The 16,946-nt window shown below is 38.9% G+C and overlaps 1 protein-coding gene across 2 annotated transcripts in view; it reads left to right on the top strand.

The window, feature by feature from the left end:
* The window catches only part of SCAPER (S-phase cyclin A associated protein in the ER), a 400,712-nt gene that overhangs the window by 10,495 nt on the left and 373,271 nt on the right, over positions 1-16,946 (top strand). For both annotated transcript variants that reach the window (XM_018066270.1, XM_018066269.1), the window contains exon 2: positions 7,307-7,373. In XM_018066270.1, coding sequence (XP_017921759.1) covers positions 7,368-7,373 — 6 coding nt within the window. In that variant the 5' untranslated portion in view covers positions 7,307-7,367. The remainder of the gene's footprint in view (positions 1-7,306; positions 7,374-16,946) is intronic.

The raw sequence follows: 16,946 nt of genomic DNA, 5'->3' as shown, positions 1-16,946 counted from the left end.
TCCTGATCCCAGAGGAAAAACTTTCAGCTTTTCACCATTGAGTATGATGTTAGCTGTGGATTTGTCATAAATAGCCATTGTTATATTCAAATGTGTTCCTTCTGTACCAACTTTGATGAAAGTTTTTGTCATTAATGGATGTTGAATTTTATCAGGTGTTTTTTCTGCATCTATGATTATGTGATTTTTATTCTTCCTTTTATTAATGTTGTGTATTACATTGATTGATTTACAGATATTGGGTCATCCTTGTATGCCTGGAAAAACCCCTGCTTGGTCATGTGTGTGATCTTTTTATATAGTGTTGAAATCAGTTTGCTAGTATTATGTTGAGGAGTTTTACATCTGTATTCATCAGAGATGTTGCCCTGTAATTTTCTTTTTTTGGAGTATCTGTGTTTCTTTTTGGTATCAGCATGATGGTGGCATTGTAGGATGAATTTGGGAGTATTTATTCCTCTTTAACTTTTGGAAATAGTTTGAGAAGGATAAGTATTAGTTCTTCATGTGTTTGGTAGAATTCCGCTATGAAACCATCAGTTCCTGAACTTTTGTTTGCTGTAAGTTTTTTTTGATTACTAATTCAATCTCACTGCTAGTGATTGGTCTATTCAGGTTGTCTATTTCTTCTTGATTCTGTCTTAGAAGTTTGTATGTTTCTAGAAAATTTTCCATTTCTTCTGTTTGTCACCATATTCTCATATGACTGTAGTATTCTCTTATGATTTTTTTTTGTATATCCATGATATTAGATGTAGTTTCTTCTCTTAATTTCTCATTTTGTTTATTTGGATCCACTTTCTTTTTTTCTTGATGAGCCTGGCTGAAGGCTTTAAATTTTGTCATTTCAGAAAACCGGGTGCTGATTAAATTGATCTTTTCTATTTTTTGGTCTCTATTTTATTTATTTCCTCTCTGATCTTTATTATTTTCTTCCTTCTGCTCACTTTGAGCTTTTTGTTCTTTTTTTTTTTTTCCTAATTACATTAGATGCTAGATTGGATTATTTGTGAATTTCTTTTTTTTGTTTCCTGACATAGGCTTATATTGCTATAAACTTTCCTCTTAGATTTGCTTTTGCTGCATCACATAGGTTTTGGAGAGTTGTGTTTTTATTTTCATTTGTCTGAAGGTAATTTTTGATCTTCTTTTTGATTTGTTCATTAATCCCTTGTTGTTTTTATTAGTGTGCTGCTTGGTCCCCATGTGTCTGTGTTTTTCTCGTTTTTCTTCCTGTAATTGATTCCTTTTTCATACCATTGTGGTTAGAAAATTGCTTGATATAAACTTTCTTCAATTTGTTTAAACTTGTTTTGTGACCTATCATATGATCTATTCTGGAGAACACTCCTTGTGCACTTGAAAAGAATGTGTTGATGTATATCTACTTGTTTTAAACTGGTAGTCATTTAAATCAAAGCATATTCTAAAAGATCTGCATTTTTCTCACTCCCACTATATTTTGTATTCTTTACATTATATTTTACATTTTCATATGTATTCCTTAACTGTTCATTGTAGTTATAGTTGATCTTACAGTTTTTATCTTTTCATTTTTATGCTGAGTTATTTAAATGGTTGATCCTCAGCCTTTGCTGTATATTTACCATACCACAGCCCTTAATAGTAAGGGCTAAATGGTTACTTACTGTAATAGTGGAATTTTCATCTAATAGAAATTCTTACTTCTTGTTGTAGTCTTGTCTTTTCCACTTAGGGAAGACCTTATAACATGTCTTTTAGGATCGGTTTAGAGTTGATGAACTCTTTTACTTTTTGCTTGTCTGAGAAGTTCTTTATCTCTCTTTCAGTTCTGACTCATAATTTTGCTGGGTAGAGAGTATCCTAGTTTTTCCCTTTCAGCATTTAGAATGTTTCCTGCCACTCCTGTCTGGCCTGCAGGCTTTCTGCAGAAGCCTTATGGGTATTCCCTTGTACATGACTCTGTTTTTCTCTTGGTGCTTTTAGAATTCTCTCTTTAAGTTTTGCACTTTAATTATGATATGTTTTGGTTTAGGTCTGTTTGGGTTCATCTTGTTTGGGACCCTCTGTGCTTCCTGTATCTGATTATCTGTTTCCTTCTTCGGGTTTGGAAAGTTTTCAGCCATAATTTTATCAAATACACTTTTGAATGTTTTCCCTCTGGGACCCCTATAATACAAATCTCAGTATGCTTGGTGTTTTCTTAGATGTTGCTTAAACTGTTCTGATTAAAAATTTTTTTTCTTACTGTTGTGGTTGGGTGATTTCCATTTCTCTATCTTCCAGATAACTTGGGAAATCTTCTGTATCACCTAGTCTGCTCTTAACGTCCTTCTAGTTTTTTTTTTTTTAATTTCATTTATTGCATTCTTCAGCTCTAACTGGTTCTTTTTCGTTTTCTAGTTCCTTTTTAAAGCCCTCTCTGTGTTCATCTATTCTTCTCCCTAATTTAGTTAGCATTCTTATTCCTGTTTTGATCTCTTTTCCTGATAAATTGTTTATATATATATTTTTCTTTCACTTTAAATAAATTCTTCTGTCATCTCATTTTGATCAACTTTCTATCTCTGTAAAATTAGGTGAAACTGTTAAGTATGGTGATCTTAAAGGGGTATCCTTTTGTGGGTGTGTCCTTATGCAGTCTGTGTGAGCCTATTGGCTTTGGTGGGAGAGCTGGATTTGAAGTGAGCACGAGTCACATCTTACCCCAGATTTGCTGGCACCTGTCACTGTGATGGGAGGTGGGGCTGTAGAAGGAAGAGCAAGAGTCAGAACCAGGTGTGAGCCAGGACTTTGATGCTTAGTAGAGGACACACCAAGGTGCTGGAGCAGAAGCCTTAAGGGTGGGGCCAGACTGCTTCTATTCCCTCTTCGTGTATGCTCTCTCCTCTCACAGCACTGGCATCATTCCCCAGAAGGGAGCTACACTGGAGCAAGAGGGGTGGGAGCAGCCACTCAGTGTGGGTTGGGGCATGCGCTGGGACTGTCTTGGCACATCAGAGTCCACACTACTTTGCATCTGCTGCCTCTGAGAGTACCAGTAATAGCTGCCCTTGCCTTACTCAGATGCAGAGCTGGGTCTGAGTCGGCACTATCCCTTCACCTCTGCCCTGCCCCTTGACAGTGTCAACGTTCACCCTAGTGGGGAGCTGTGTGGTGGAGCAAGATGGGCCAGGACGTGCACTGGGGTGGTCGGGAAAAGCAGCTAGAGTCACAGGCAGTCTCAGTCTGCTTCCTCTGCCTTGTTCTGGGAGCAAGGAAGCAAGTGTATGCCTGCCCTTAATGAGTGGAATTCAAGTTTCTCACAGTTCCCCTGCCAATCCCACTGGTCTGCACACCAGTGAAGGAGATTTGTCTTTCCAGTCTCAGACTCTAGGCCTGGGGTGCCCAATATGTGGTCCAAACCCTTCTCTTTCCAAAGAGGATCTCCAAACCCAAGTAATTCCCCTACTTCTGTGTCCCCTCCTTCAGGTGTGGGTTCTCACCTGATCACTTCTCTTTGCTTTCCTTCTTGACTGTGTGGATCTTTCTTTATAGCGTTTGTTATGTAAGAGTCTTTCCACCAGGCTCCACATTGCTTCTTGTCTATTTCCAATCTGTTGTCCAGTGCATATGGATCATATAATATTAATACATAAATTTGTGTCTCCCTTAAAAAATTGTTGGTATCTAGCCTACAGTTGTCTTTATTGGAAAGTTCACTAATTGATTCTGGAATGACCAAAAGAAAAAGGTCAAAAGAGGTAATTCTGCTTAATCAACAAGCCAGCCTACTTCCTTCCTTTCCTTAAAAATCTTTGTTCAATGCCTACCATTTTAAACATACTATCTTAAATAGAGGAAAAGGAAGATCACTGAAATGCTGATCTTGTCTTTCAAGATTCTAAAATGTAATAGAGGAGAAAATTGTCATCCAAAGGAAATGGGGGAAAAATATAACACCAGTTGAGCATCTTTATGTGCTGGTCTTTATGTCTTATTTTAAAAACCATTTGGGGACTTGTTATGTAACCAATATTGTGTTAACTAGCAGAAACTCTAGTTTGCTACCTTTTAACTGTAAAGTAGATATTATTCTCTTTACTCAAGAGAAAACTGAAGTTCTGAGGGATTCATGACTTGTGCACAAGGTTATGTAATTAGTAGCTTTAATAATTTGCTAAATTGAGATTCAGTCCCATATTATTGTGCTGTCTTTCTCACTGTGTTGTGCTGATTTCAGTACACGTGTTTCTCATCTAATCCTCCTAACAACCTTATAAACTAAGGATAGCCTTCATTCCCCCCCGCCCCCGCCAAACTGTGTGTCCTTTGATCAGTTTTACTGAGGTATAGTTTACAAAAAGCATGCCCACTTTTTTTAAAGTGGGCAGTGCAGTGAGTAAGAACACAGTTATACATAGTTATGAACCGCTGCTGCAATCCGTCTTCCCAGAAAGTTCCCTTGTACTTCTTTCCAGTCCTTCCCCTCCAACTAAGGTAACTCTCTTTTGATATTTCCACCTGGGGTTAGTTTTGCATGTTCTAAAACTTGATATAAATGGAATCATTCAGAATGTATTCTTTTGCATCCAGCTTCTTTTTCTGAGCAGACTGTCTGAGATATCTATTTTATTGTATATTCATTCCTTTGTATTGCTCTCTGTTTTACTATATAGATGTTCCAAGATTGGATTATCTTTTCTTTTTGATATTTGAGTTGTTTCCAGTTTAGAGAAATTATGAGTAAAGCCCCATTGAATATTTGTAAATAGGTCTTTGTGTGGAAAAAATTATCTTGGGTAAGCAATCTAGCCTTCATTTTTATGGGTTAGAACAATGGCACCCCGCTCCAGTACTCTTGCCTGGAAAATCCCATGGACAAAGGAGCCTGGTAGGCTGTAGTCCATGGGGTCGCAAAGAGTCAGACATGACTGAGCGACTTCACTTTCACTTTTCACTTCCATGCATTGGAGAAGGAAATGGCAAGCCACTCCAGTATTCTTGCCTGGAGAATCCCAGGGACGGGGGAGCCTGGTGGGCTGCTGTCTATGGGGTCGCACAGAGTAGGACACGACTAAAGCGACTTAGCAGCAGCAGCAGCATACCGATATTTGAAGAGGCTGAATAACTTCTCATAGTCACAGGACCATTTGGTTGGCTCCAGTGCTTGTATACACTTTTTCTGCTGTATCACACTTCTCCCTACTTTTCAGAAGTGATGGTTACAGGTCAAGTAGTCTTGGAATTCAGATGAAGATCTCTTTCAGCTGGGGATATCAAAATGGGCTTCATAAAGAGGACTTTTTTGAGTTGGTCTTGATGAATTGGTAGGCTTTGAGTATGTATAGGGTGAGAAGAGAGGAACATTTTGAGCAAAGATTCTTTAACATGGGTTTCGTTTGTTAGTAAACAAGTGTTTAATGAATGCCTCTCTGAAAGCAGACACTGTTCTGTATTCTGAGGCTATAGCAGTAGCCCCAAACCAAAGATCATCATGCAGCTAACTTTCTTGCGGGGACAGATGGACAGTACACCAAGTAAGTTTAAGTAATGAATGCTCTAGAGAAGACGTGGGATAGGGAGTGCCAGTAGTGGGAGTCAGAGAAACAGATTGCAATTTTAAAGAAGAGTGCTTTCGTAGGCCTCACTGAGAAAGTTACACGTGGGCAAAGATGGAGTCAGTCTTGAGCATTCCAGATGAGGACTTTGAAGTGTAAAGCCCTGAGGCAGGAGTGTGTCTGGCCTGTTGGGGAACTTACAGAGGCCATGTCGCTGAGCTGGAAAGAACACCAGAGAAGAGAGGAGGAGACGTGGTTGGAGATGTATGAGGAGTTAGGAAGTTTAACAACACTGGAGTGGGTTGCCATTTCCTTCTCCAGTGGATGAAAGTGAAAAGTGAAAGTGAAGTCGCTCAGTCATGTCCAACCCTCAGCGACCCCAGGGACTGCAGCCTACCAGGATCCTCTGTCCATGGGATTTTCCAGGCAAGAGTACTGGAGTGGGTTGCCGTTGCGTTCTCCGAACTCTGTAGCCCTAGGCAAGCAATAATCTGTTTTTCTGATTCTACGGATTTGCCTATTTTGGACATTACATATGAGTGGGATTATGTAATGTGTGGTCTTTTATGACTGGCTTCTTTCATTTGGCATCTTGTTTTCAAGATTCATTTATGTTGTAGCATGTACGAGCACTTCATTCTTTTTTTAATGGCTGAATAAGATTTCCTTGAATGGATATAGCACATTTTATTTATCCATCAGTTTTTGGACATTTGGGTTGTGTCCACTTTTTGGCTATTAGGAATAACATTGCTATGAATACTTGTATGTAAGTTTTTGTTTGAACATATGTTTTTATTTGAAGTGCTGCATTTAAAAGGGAGTGGATTCACTTGGTGAAGATAAGTGACCAAGACCGTTGTCCCAGAAAGTTGGGTTCCAGTTGCTGCTTATTTTTCTTTGTTCAGCAGCTTTTCTTACAGGATTAAGCCACTGTTTCTTGCAATTTCTCAGTCCTCTTTTTTTTTTAAATCTAGTTTCCTAGCTTTGGATTTCTTTGAATGAAGATTTGACCACCATTAAACAGGTTCCCTGAAAAGTAGGATCTGTTCTGTGTAGACCCTTCAGTTCAGTTCAGTTGCTCAGTCGTGTCCGACTCTTTGCGACCCTATGAATCGCAGCACGCCAGGCCTCCCTGTCCATCACCAACTCCCGGAGTTCGCTCAGACTCACGTCCATCGAGTCAGTGATGCCATCCAGCCATCTCATCCTCTGTTGTCCCCTTCTCCTCCTGCCCCCAATCCCTCCCAGCATCAGAGTCTTTTCCAATGAGTCAACTCTTCGCATGAGGTGGACAGAGTACTGGAGTTTCAGGTTTAGCATCATTCCTTTCAAAGAAATCCCAGGGCTGATCTCCTTCAGAATTCATTAGTGGGTCATAATTCAGTGAAAAGAGTATTTAAATAATGAAATAGAGCAGGAAATATTAGAGTGCATCTCTCACAATAGAGGTAAATGTAACTTCATGAAACTTTGTTTCAATAAGAAGTATGTATTTATAGATTATAGTAAAAGAAGTTTGAAGCCTCCAGATTAGGATATCAGAGACTGTTTATGTAATTAATACTTTTTCTCTTCCATTTAATTATTTTTGGAGAGCATTGAGGTATTATTGTTCAGCATAAAGCATGCTATAGTATAACCAAATGAAATATAAAGGAGTAATGTTTTTGTTGTTGTTGAATATAATGAGAAACTTAATGGGAATGAAATTTTTATCTTTTTATAAACAAATATGACAGTGTTATGGCTAATAGTATGTACTGTATTTTTTTTTATTATAGGAATCATACTGCATGGATTTGTGTGGTAAATGAGCTTCTTGGCATAGAAAGGAATTAAAAAATGATGGTAAGTGATCAGTTTACCTTAAACATTAACCTTAGTTTTTTTAGCCTCCTCCTACCTCCTTTCCTTCCTTCCCAGTTTTCATTCATCATCCTTTTTGATGTAATATTTGTTACCTATAAGATACTCTATGGAACATGTGTTATAAAGCACAGCAGTTAAGGTAACTAACAGTGAGTGTACTGTTCAACCCTAGAGGCATAGACTCTCACTCTTAACATTTGTATGACCTAGGGCAAGAATATAGATGGACGTTAGCTTTTTTCTTAATGTCTTCATCTTAAAAAGTTATAAATTAGTTTATGTCAGCAGCTTGACCTACTTTCCTACCCAGGGCTCAGCCAGGTCTTAAAGGAGAAATGCTCTCCCTGGGGTTGGCAGGGTGGAAGTTGGGCCAGAAGGGTCTCTGAATCTCAGATGGGCACTAATGTGGTGAAACTCCCCAGAAACCCTGGGCAGATGAGTTCTAGTTTTTAAACTCAAGATTTATAGGCAGTTCTAAGTATCTACTCAAACTATCTCACTCAAACCCAAGAGGAGGAGGAAATGCAGTTTATGGGATAATCCAGGTGCCTAGAGACTTCTTTAGGAAATGGGGGGTGGCCATTTTTAAGTAAAATTAGATATTTTTATCTTGGTTTCCTAGCACAGAGGCTGTGGTTTGCCTTTTTCCTTCTCTTCCTCATTGTTTGCTCTTAGGGCGGGGAGGCCTCAGTTCAGTGTGTGAATCCCTCTGGATTAATTCCTATATACTCAGTTACTTCCTATCTTTTTGTTTTGACATTTTTGATGTTTTGATATTTTGATACGTGTAATCTTCTAAAGTGTAGGACTTAGGGCAGGAGCCTCCTCTTTTGGGTGTAAATGTAGGATTGTATTTACTTATATTTTCCTTTCCTATCTCATCCTGACCTATTCCACACTCCAGTTTCTTTTATATCTTAAAGACATAAATAATAAGTTCTGAGTTTTAAATTTTTAAAATCTGTCATTTGAGATCATTTTTCTTCTGCCTTTTATATTCTGAGAATTTCTTACAGTGAGGGCTGTTCAGTCCTAAGCTCTGTTTTTGTTTGTCTGAATCTTTTTTCCTACCCTGATTTTCAAAGATGGTGTTGCTGAATGTAGAAGTCTAGATGAAGAAAATTTTCTGTCAGTATTCTGAAAGCGTTTATTCCACTGTTTCAGCCTCTTTTTAGTCTTTCAGAAAGTTGTGTGCTTTGTTTGTTTATGGCTGTGCTGCGTCTTCCTCGCTGCTCGGGCTTTCCTCTGGCTGTGGACAGTGGGCGCTGCTCTCTAGCTGCGGCGTGCAGCTATGTGATTTGTTTGTTTATGGCCGTGCTGCGTCTTCCTCGCTGCTCGGGCTTTCCTCTGGCTGTGGACAGTGGGCGCTGCTCTCTAGCTGCAGCGTGCAGGCCTCTCGTCGCAGTGGCTTCTCTGCGGTGGAGCTCAGGCTCCAGGACGTGTGGACTTCCATAGCTGTGGCACAGGGGCTCAGTTGCTCCACAGCATGTGGGATTTTCCTGGATCAGGGATCAAACCCATGTCTCCTGCATTGGCAGGCGGGTTCTTTACCACTGTGCCGCCAGGGAAGCCTCTCTTTTTGATTTGTTTTGTTTTAATATTATATACAATGTTTCATGCTTGCTAAGTCAATTTAGTCGTGTCCTACTCTTTGTGACCCTATGGACTGCACGCTGCCAGGCTCCTCTGTCCATGAAAAATTTCCAGGCAATACTAGAATGGATTGCCATGCCCTCCTTCAGGGGATCTCCCTGACCCAGGGATCGAACCCACATCTCATTGTTTCCTGGGTTGGCAGGTGGGTTCTTTACCACTATACAATGTTTATGTGGTTCAGAATGCAAACTCTTTTTTTTCTTAATATATACATTTTGTTGAAGTATAGTTGACTTAAAGTGTTTCAGGTACACAGCAAGGTGATTCTGTTATACACATACTATATTTCAAATTATTTTCGGTTATAGGTTATTGCAAGATATTGGCTGTAGTTCCCTTTTATATAGTAAACCTTTCTTGTGTATCTATTTTTTTTTTTTTAATTTTAAAATCTTTAATTCTTACATGCGTTCCCAAACATGAACCCCCCTCCCACCTCCCTCCCCACAACATCTCTCTGGGTCATCCCCATGCACCAGCCCCAAGCATGCTGCACCCTACGTCAGACATGGACTGGCGATTCAATTCTTACATGACAGTATACATGTTAGAATTCCCATTCTACCAAATCATCCCACCCTCTCCCTCTCCCTCTGAGTCCAAAAGTCCGTTATACACATCTGTGTCTTTTTTCCTGTCTTGCATACAGGGTCGTCATTGCCATCTTCCTAAATTCCATATATATGTGTTAGTATACTGTATTGGTGTTTTTCTTTCTGGCTTACTTCACTTTGTATAATTGGCTCCTGTTTCATCCATCTCATCAGAACTGATTCAAATGAATTCTTTTTAACGGCTGAGTAATACTCCATTGTGTATATATACCACAGCTTTCTTATCCATTCATCTGCTGATGGACATCTAGGTTGTTTCCATGTCCTGGCTATTATAAACAGTGCTGCGATGAACATTGGGGTACATGTGTCTCTTTCAATTCTGGTTTCCTCGGTGTGTATGCCCAGCAGTGGGATTGCTGGGTCATAAGGTAATTCTATTTGCAATTTTTTAAGGAATCTCCACACTGTTCTCCATAGTGGCTGTACTAGTTTGCATTCCCACCAACAGTGTAGGAGGGTTCCCTTTTCTCCACACCGTCTCCAGCATTTATTGCTTGCAGATTTTTGGATCGCAGCCGTTCTGACTGGTGTGAAGTGGTACCTCATTGTGGTTTTGATTTGCATTTCTCTAATAATGAGTGATGTTGAGCATCTTTTCATGTGTTTGTTAGCCATCCGTATGTAGCATTCTGTTCATACTAAGTCAAACAGGTAGAATCAAAATGTCATCAACTTTTTAGCTAGGCAAAAAGTCATACGTTTTCTTAAATATGTAATTATACATACTATTTAGGTATTTATGTGTAAAGGCTTTTCTGCTATGCTTGATAAAGGCTTGAGAAAGAATAAAAAAAAAGAGACAGAAATTGGAAAACATAAACTAAATGAAATGGGAGCAATGAATATGAAAGAAAAAAATGAAACAAACTATAGATAAAAGTAAAAGATCATCATATAGTCCAGTTTTTAAATATGGTTGCTCATTAGAAACACATCTGGAACTTTGTAGAAAAAAAGCAATACCTGGGCATTTGTATTTTTCAAAAAATTCCAAGGTAATTCTGGTATGTATCTTGATTTTAAAAAGTGATTAGAAGTTTTTCTGTTAAATGGTAGCTTTAGTGATATAGAATTCTATTATTTTCTGTTGACTGATCATGATACAATGCTATTAAGTGAGTAATAGTTATATAATCACAATAGTAAAACTTAAAAAAAAATTTTAATTTAAATTTATTTAATTGGAGGCTAATTACTTTACAATATTGTATTGGTTTTGCCATACATCAACATGAATCTGCCATGGGTGTACACATGTTCCCCATCCTGAACTGCCCTCCCACCTCCCTCTCCATACCATCCCTCTGGGTCATCCCAGCGCACCAGACCTGAGCATCCTGTATCCTGCATCAAACCTGGACTGGCCATTCGTTTCTTATATGATATTATACATGTTTCAGTGCCATTCTCCCAAATCATCCAAATAAAAGATAATTATATTTGTAAGTTACAATGGAAACATGATTGACTAACAATATAAAATAATTACATACAATTTGAGGGGTTAAGTAGAGTGATGTGGTTAAATGGAAGTACATACACACACATGTTTTTATCCACCCAGCCAGTCTAGGTCACTTGTCCATTCTTCTGGCATTTAAAACTGTTTACATTTAAGGTAATTATCCATATGTATGATCTTATTCCCACTCTTAATTGTTTTAGGTTTATTTTGTGTAGGTCTTTTCCTTCTCTTGTGTTTCCTCCCTGAAGAAGGAACTTTATGCCTAGAGAGTTTCCTTTAGCATTTGTTGTAAAGCAGATTGGTGGTGCTATTCATAACTTAAAAGTTAGCTATTCATGACTTTTGTTTGTCTGGAAAGCTTTCGATTTCTTCATCAGTCTGAACAGAGTCTTGCTGGGTGAAGTATTCTTGGTTGTAGTTCTTCCCTTTCATCACTTTAAATATATTGTGCCAATCCCTTCTGGCTTGTAGAGTTTCTCTTGAGAAGTCAGCTGATAACCTGATGGGAGTCCCTTGAATGTTATTTGTCATTTTTCCCTTTTTGCTTTTAATATTTTATCTTTGTCTTTAATTTTTGTCAGTTTGATTACTGTGTGTCTTGGTGTGTTCCTTCTTGGGTTTCTCCTGCCTGGGACTCTGTGCTTCGTGGACTTGGTTGAGTATTTCCTTTCCCATGTTACGGATTTTTTCAGCTATTATATTTTCAAATATTTTCTTGGGTCCTTTCTCCCTCTCTGCTCCTTCTGGGACCCCTATAATGTGAATGTTGGTGCGTTTAATGTTGTCTCAGAGGTCTCTTAGGCTGTCTTCGTTTTTTTTTTTTTTAATTCTGTTTTCTGTATTCTGTTCTGTGGCACTGATTTCCACCATCTGTCCTCAGGTCACTTGTCCGTTCTTCTGGCTCAGTTGTTCTGCTATTAATTCCTTAGTCTAGTGTGTGGTTCCTATCTGGTTGCTTGTTATTTAGTTCTTCTAGGTCTTCGGTAAATGTTTCTTAAATCTCCGTTCTATTTCTGATATCCTTGATCATCTTCACTGCGATTATTCTGAATTCTTTTTCTGGAAGGTTGCCTATCTCTGCTTCATTTGGTTGTTTTTCTGGGGGTTTATCTTGTTCCTTCATCTGGGACATAACTCTCTGCTTTTTCATCCTAATGATTAACTTCCTGTAATGTAGTTTTTGTTCTAGCTGCTGTGGGATTGTGGTTCTTCTTGCGTCTTCTCTCTGCCCTCTGGTGGATGAGGCTAAGAGCTTGTGTAAGCTTCCTGATGGGAAGGTTGTTCTTTCTGTTGTTCAGTTGCCAAGTTGCATCTGACTCTTTTCAGCCCCATGGACTGAAGCACACTAGGCTTCCCTGTCCCTCACCTTCTCCAAGAGTTTGTCCAAGTTCATGTCCATTGAATTGGTGATACCATCCAACTATCTCATTCTCTTGTCACGCCCTTCTTCTCCTGCCCTCAGTCTTTCCCAGCAGCAAGGTCTTTTCCAATGAGTTGGCTCTTTACATCAGTTGGCCAAAGTATTGGAGCTGTAGCTTCAGCCTCAGCATCAGTGGTAATGAGTATTTAGGGTTGATTTTCTTTAATATTGACTGGTTTGATTGCCTTGCAATCCAGGGGACTCTCAAGAGTTTTCTCCAGCACCACAGTTCAAAAGCATCAATTCTTCTGCACTCTGCCCTCTTTATGGTCCAGCTCTCACATCTGTATATGATTACCAGAAAGACCATGTCCTTGACTATACAGACCTTTGTCGGCAAAGTGATGTCTTTGCTTTATAACGTACTGTCTGCGTTTGCCATAGCTTTTCTTGCAAGGAGCAGTTGTCTTCTAATTTCATGGCTGCAGTCACCATCCACAGTGATTTTCGAGCCCAAGAAGAAGAAATCTGCGACTGCTTCCACCTTTCCCCCTTCTATTTGCCATGAAGTGAGGGGACCGGATGCCATGATCTTAGTTTTTTAATATTGAGTTTTAAGCTAGCTTTTTCACCCTTTTTCCACTTTTATCAAGAGGCTCTTTAGTTCCTCTCTGCTTTCTGCCATTAAAGTGGTATCATTTGCATATCTGAGATTGTTGATATTTCTCCTGGAAATCTTGATTCCAGCTTGTAACTTATGTAGCCTGGCATTTTGTATGATGAGCTCTGCATATAAGTTAGATAAACAGGGTGACAGTAAACAGCCTTGCTGTATTCCTTTCTCAATTTTCAACCTGTCAGTTGTTCTATATAAGGTTCTAACTGTTGCTTCTTGACCGGCATACAGGTTTCTCAGAAGACAGGTAGGATGGTCTGGTATTCCCACCTCTCTAAGAGTTTTCCACAGTTTGTTATGATCCATACAGTCAAAGCCTTTGGAATAGTCAATGAAACAGAGGTAGATATTTTTCTGGAATTTTCTTGCTTTCTCTATGATCCAGCGATTGTTGACAATTTGATCTCTGGTTCCTCTGCCTTTTCTAATCCAGCTTGAAGATCTGGAAGTTTTCAGTTTCACATAATGCTGAAGCCTCACTTGAAGGATTTTGAGCATAACCTTACTAGCATGGGAGATGAGTGTAATTGTCTGGTAGTTTGAACATTCTTTAGTACTGCCCTTCTTGGAAATTGCAGTGAAGATTGACCTTTTCCTGTCTTGTGGCCACTGCTGGATTTTCCAAACTTGCTGACATATTGAGTGCAGCCCTTTAATAGTATCATCTTATAGGATTTTAAACAGCTCTGCTGAAATTCTGTCACCTTCACTAGCTTTATTGGCAGCATTGCTTCCTAAGGCCCACTTGACTTCACACTCCAGGATGTCTGGTTCTGGGTGAGTGACCCCACCATTGTGATTATCTGGTCATTAAGACCTTTTTTGTACAGTTCTTCTGGGTGTTCTTGCCATCTCTTTTGATCTCTTTATGGCACTAGGTGGCACACTGTGACTTTGGATGAAAATACATATATTTTGTTTAAATCTCTTGGAAGAAAAGAACCTATATGAAAATACTGTTTGAAATAGACATCTGGAATATTATGGAGTATCTTGGACTCATTTATTCCATTTCAAACCCTGATGCTTAAATTAAAAAGTTTAAAATTATGTTAAGTTACTACTGAGATTTTAAAATAAGAATAGGATTACTAAAATTGATCAAAATATATGAGTTTTTACTGAAAAGAGTTCATTCAGCTTATGTTGCAGAAGGCAGCTGTCCTTTAAGCCGAAAAATGGTTTTCAATCATGTGTTGTAGTAAGATGAGTGTTATAATGTTTTTCTTTATAAAGTATTGGAATTAAGAATGATGACAGTCCTGAGCTGGTGGTTTTTCTTTGAAAGTGTGTATCTGTACTAAGTATAAAAGAACTAACCTCATAATTTGTAGTAGAACTGAAATGTTTATAGAGTAAGAAAATACTAGGGCTATAAGTATGAAGTCAGTCACCAGCCTATAGGTGACATTTTAAAACATGTAGATAATGTGAAGAAATGAAAATAAATGTTTTCAGTGGCTGCTAAAATCATTAGGTGAAAGGTTGATAGAGAAATGCTTAGATTTCAAGTTTCCTGGTACTGCAACATTGTTATCTTGTGGTCATTTTAGTTCTGAGAAACCCGCTATTTTATGAAGTGCACTGTCTCTCAAATCTAATCCCTTTAATCTCTTTGTCACTTCCACTGTATAATCATAAGGGATTTGATTTAGGTCATACCTGAATGGCCTAGTGATTTTCCCTACTTTCTTCACTTTAAGTCTGAATTTTGCAATAAGGAGCTCATGATCTGAGCCATAGCTAGCCCCAGGTCTTGATTCTCCTGACTGTATAGAGCTTCTCCATTTTTGGCTGCATAGAATATAATCAATCTGAGTTTTTGATATTGACCATTTGGGGTCCATGTGGGGAATCATTTCTTGTATTGTTGGAAGAGGGTGTTTGCTCTGACCAATGTGTTCTCTTGGCATAACTCTGTTAGCCTTTGCCCTTCTTTCTTTTGTACTCCAAGGCCAAACTTGCCTGTTACTCCAGGTATCTCTCAACTTCCTACTTTAGCATTCTAATCCCCTCTGATGAAAAGGACATCTCTTTTTTGGTGTTAGTTCTAAAAGGTCTTGTAGGTCTTCATAGAACCACATGGTACCCCAATAAAAACTGAACTATTAGAAAAGATGCAGGCAGTAAATGCTGGGGAGGAAGCCAATACATGTACATTGTAGGGTGGCAGAATAGAAGAGAAAATGTTATATAAATGCCCTGAATTAGGAAGGAGCTTGGTGGCTATAGGGAACTGATTAAATGTCAGTGGAGTTGGAGCATGGCGAACGGTAAGAGTAATGGAAGATGAGGCTAGGGAGGTCAATAGAGGCTGGCTTGTGCTTTTAGATAATGCCAGATTTCTTAAGTGGTTGTGTATTAGTTTAACTTTCTGTCAGCAGTGCAAGCAGTTGCCCAACTCCTTGCCATCACATGGTATTGTCATTTATTTGAAAATGTTTTAATGTTTTCAGTGCTTACTTTTGAGTACCTTTTTATGTGATAGTTGGTTATTTATATGTCTTTTGTGAATGCCTATTCAACTTTTATTTTCTTGTTGGGTTATCTTTCTTTTTCTAATTGATTTAAGGATTTCTTTATTCTGGGTATAAGACCTTTGTTACTTTTACACATATATCTTCTTTGTGGCTTGCTTTTTCATTCTTTTAATGATGTCTTTTTAATATAAGAATGTGTTCTTAATTCCAGTGAAGTTCAATTCATCATTTTTTCCTGTATGGTTAGTGCTTTTTTGTATCCTGATTAAGACTTTTTTCTATACCTGAAGATCATGAAAATATCATCCTTTATTATCATTATTTTTAGGACCTTTTATTTTCCTGTCATTTCAGATTTAAGAAAGGTTGCAAGAGGAGTACAGATAATTCTTTGATATTCTTTCACTAACTTTACCAATTGCTAATTTTGTCTCTTTTCCTTTCTCATATTCTCTCTTTTATTTTATATGTGTGTGTGTATATAAAACATATATACACACACACACACATATAAGATCACATATAGGGAATTCCCTGGTGGTCCTGTGCTTAGGACTCTGTGCTTCCACTGTAAGGGGCCTAGGTTCCATCCCTGCTTGGGCAACTAGGATCCCATATGCTGCATGGTATGGCCAAAAATAAAAACACCTATACAGGCAAAGACATATGCATGTATAGCTACACACATGTACATTTATTTGTAGACACATCCCTGCATCAGGCAGATCTCCTGGAGAGGGGAATGGCTTCCCACTCTAGTACTCTTGTCTGGAGAATTCCATTGATAGAGGAGCTTGACGGGTTAAAGCCTTTGGGGTTGCAAAGAGTCAGACATAACTGAGCGACTAACTCTTTCACTTCTTCATAAATACATGCATATTACTCTTCCATGAACCACTTAAGAATATTTTGATCTTGAGGAGACAGCAGTGAGCAGTGGTGTGAAGAGATCTTAGTTCCCTGCCCAGGAATTGAACCTGGGTAGCCTGGGTGAGCGATTTTACTTTCACTTTTCCCTTTCATGCATTGGAGAAGGAAATGGCAACCCACTCCAGTGTTCTTGCCTGGAGAATCCCAGGGACGGTGGAGCCTGGTGGGCTGCTGTCTGTGGGGTCACACAGAGTCGGACATGACTGAAGCGACTTAGCAGCAGCAGCAGCAGCAGCCTGGGTGAACTCAAGGGACATGAGTTTGAGCAAACTCTGGGACATAGTGAAGGACAGGGAAGCCTAGCATACTGCGATACATGGGGTCATAGAGAGTCGGATATGACTTAGCAACTGAACAATAACAACAGC

The sequence above is a fragment of the Capra hircus genome, chromosome 21, assembly GCF_001704415.2.
Source record: "Capra hircus breed San Clemente chromosome 21, ASM170441v1, whole genome shotgun sequence".
Taxonomy (NCBI): domain Eukaryota; kingdom Metazoa; phylum Chordata; class Mammalia; order Artiodactyla; family Bovidae; genus Capra; species Capra hircus.
This window is presented reverse-complemented; position numbering and strand designations above follow the sequence as displayed.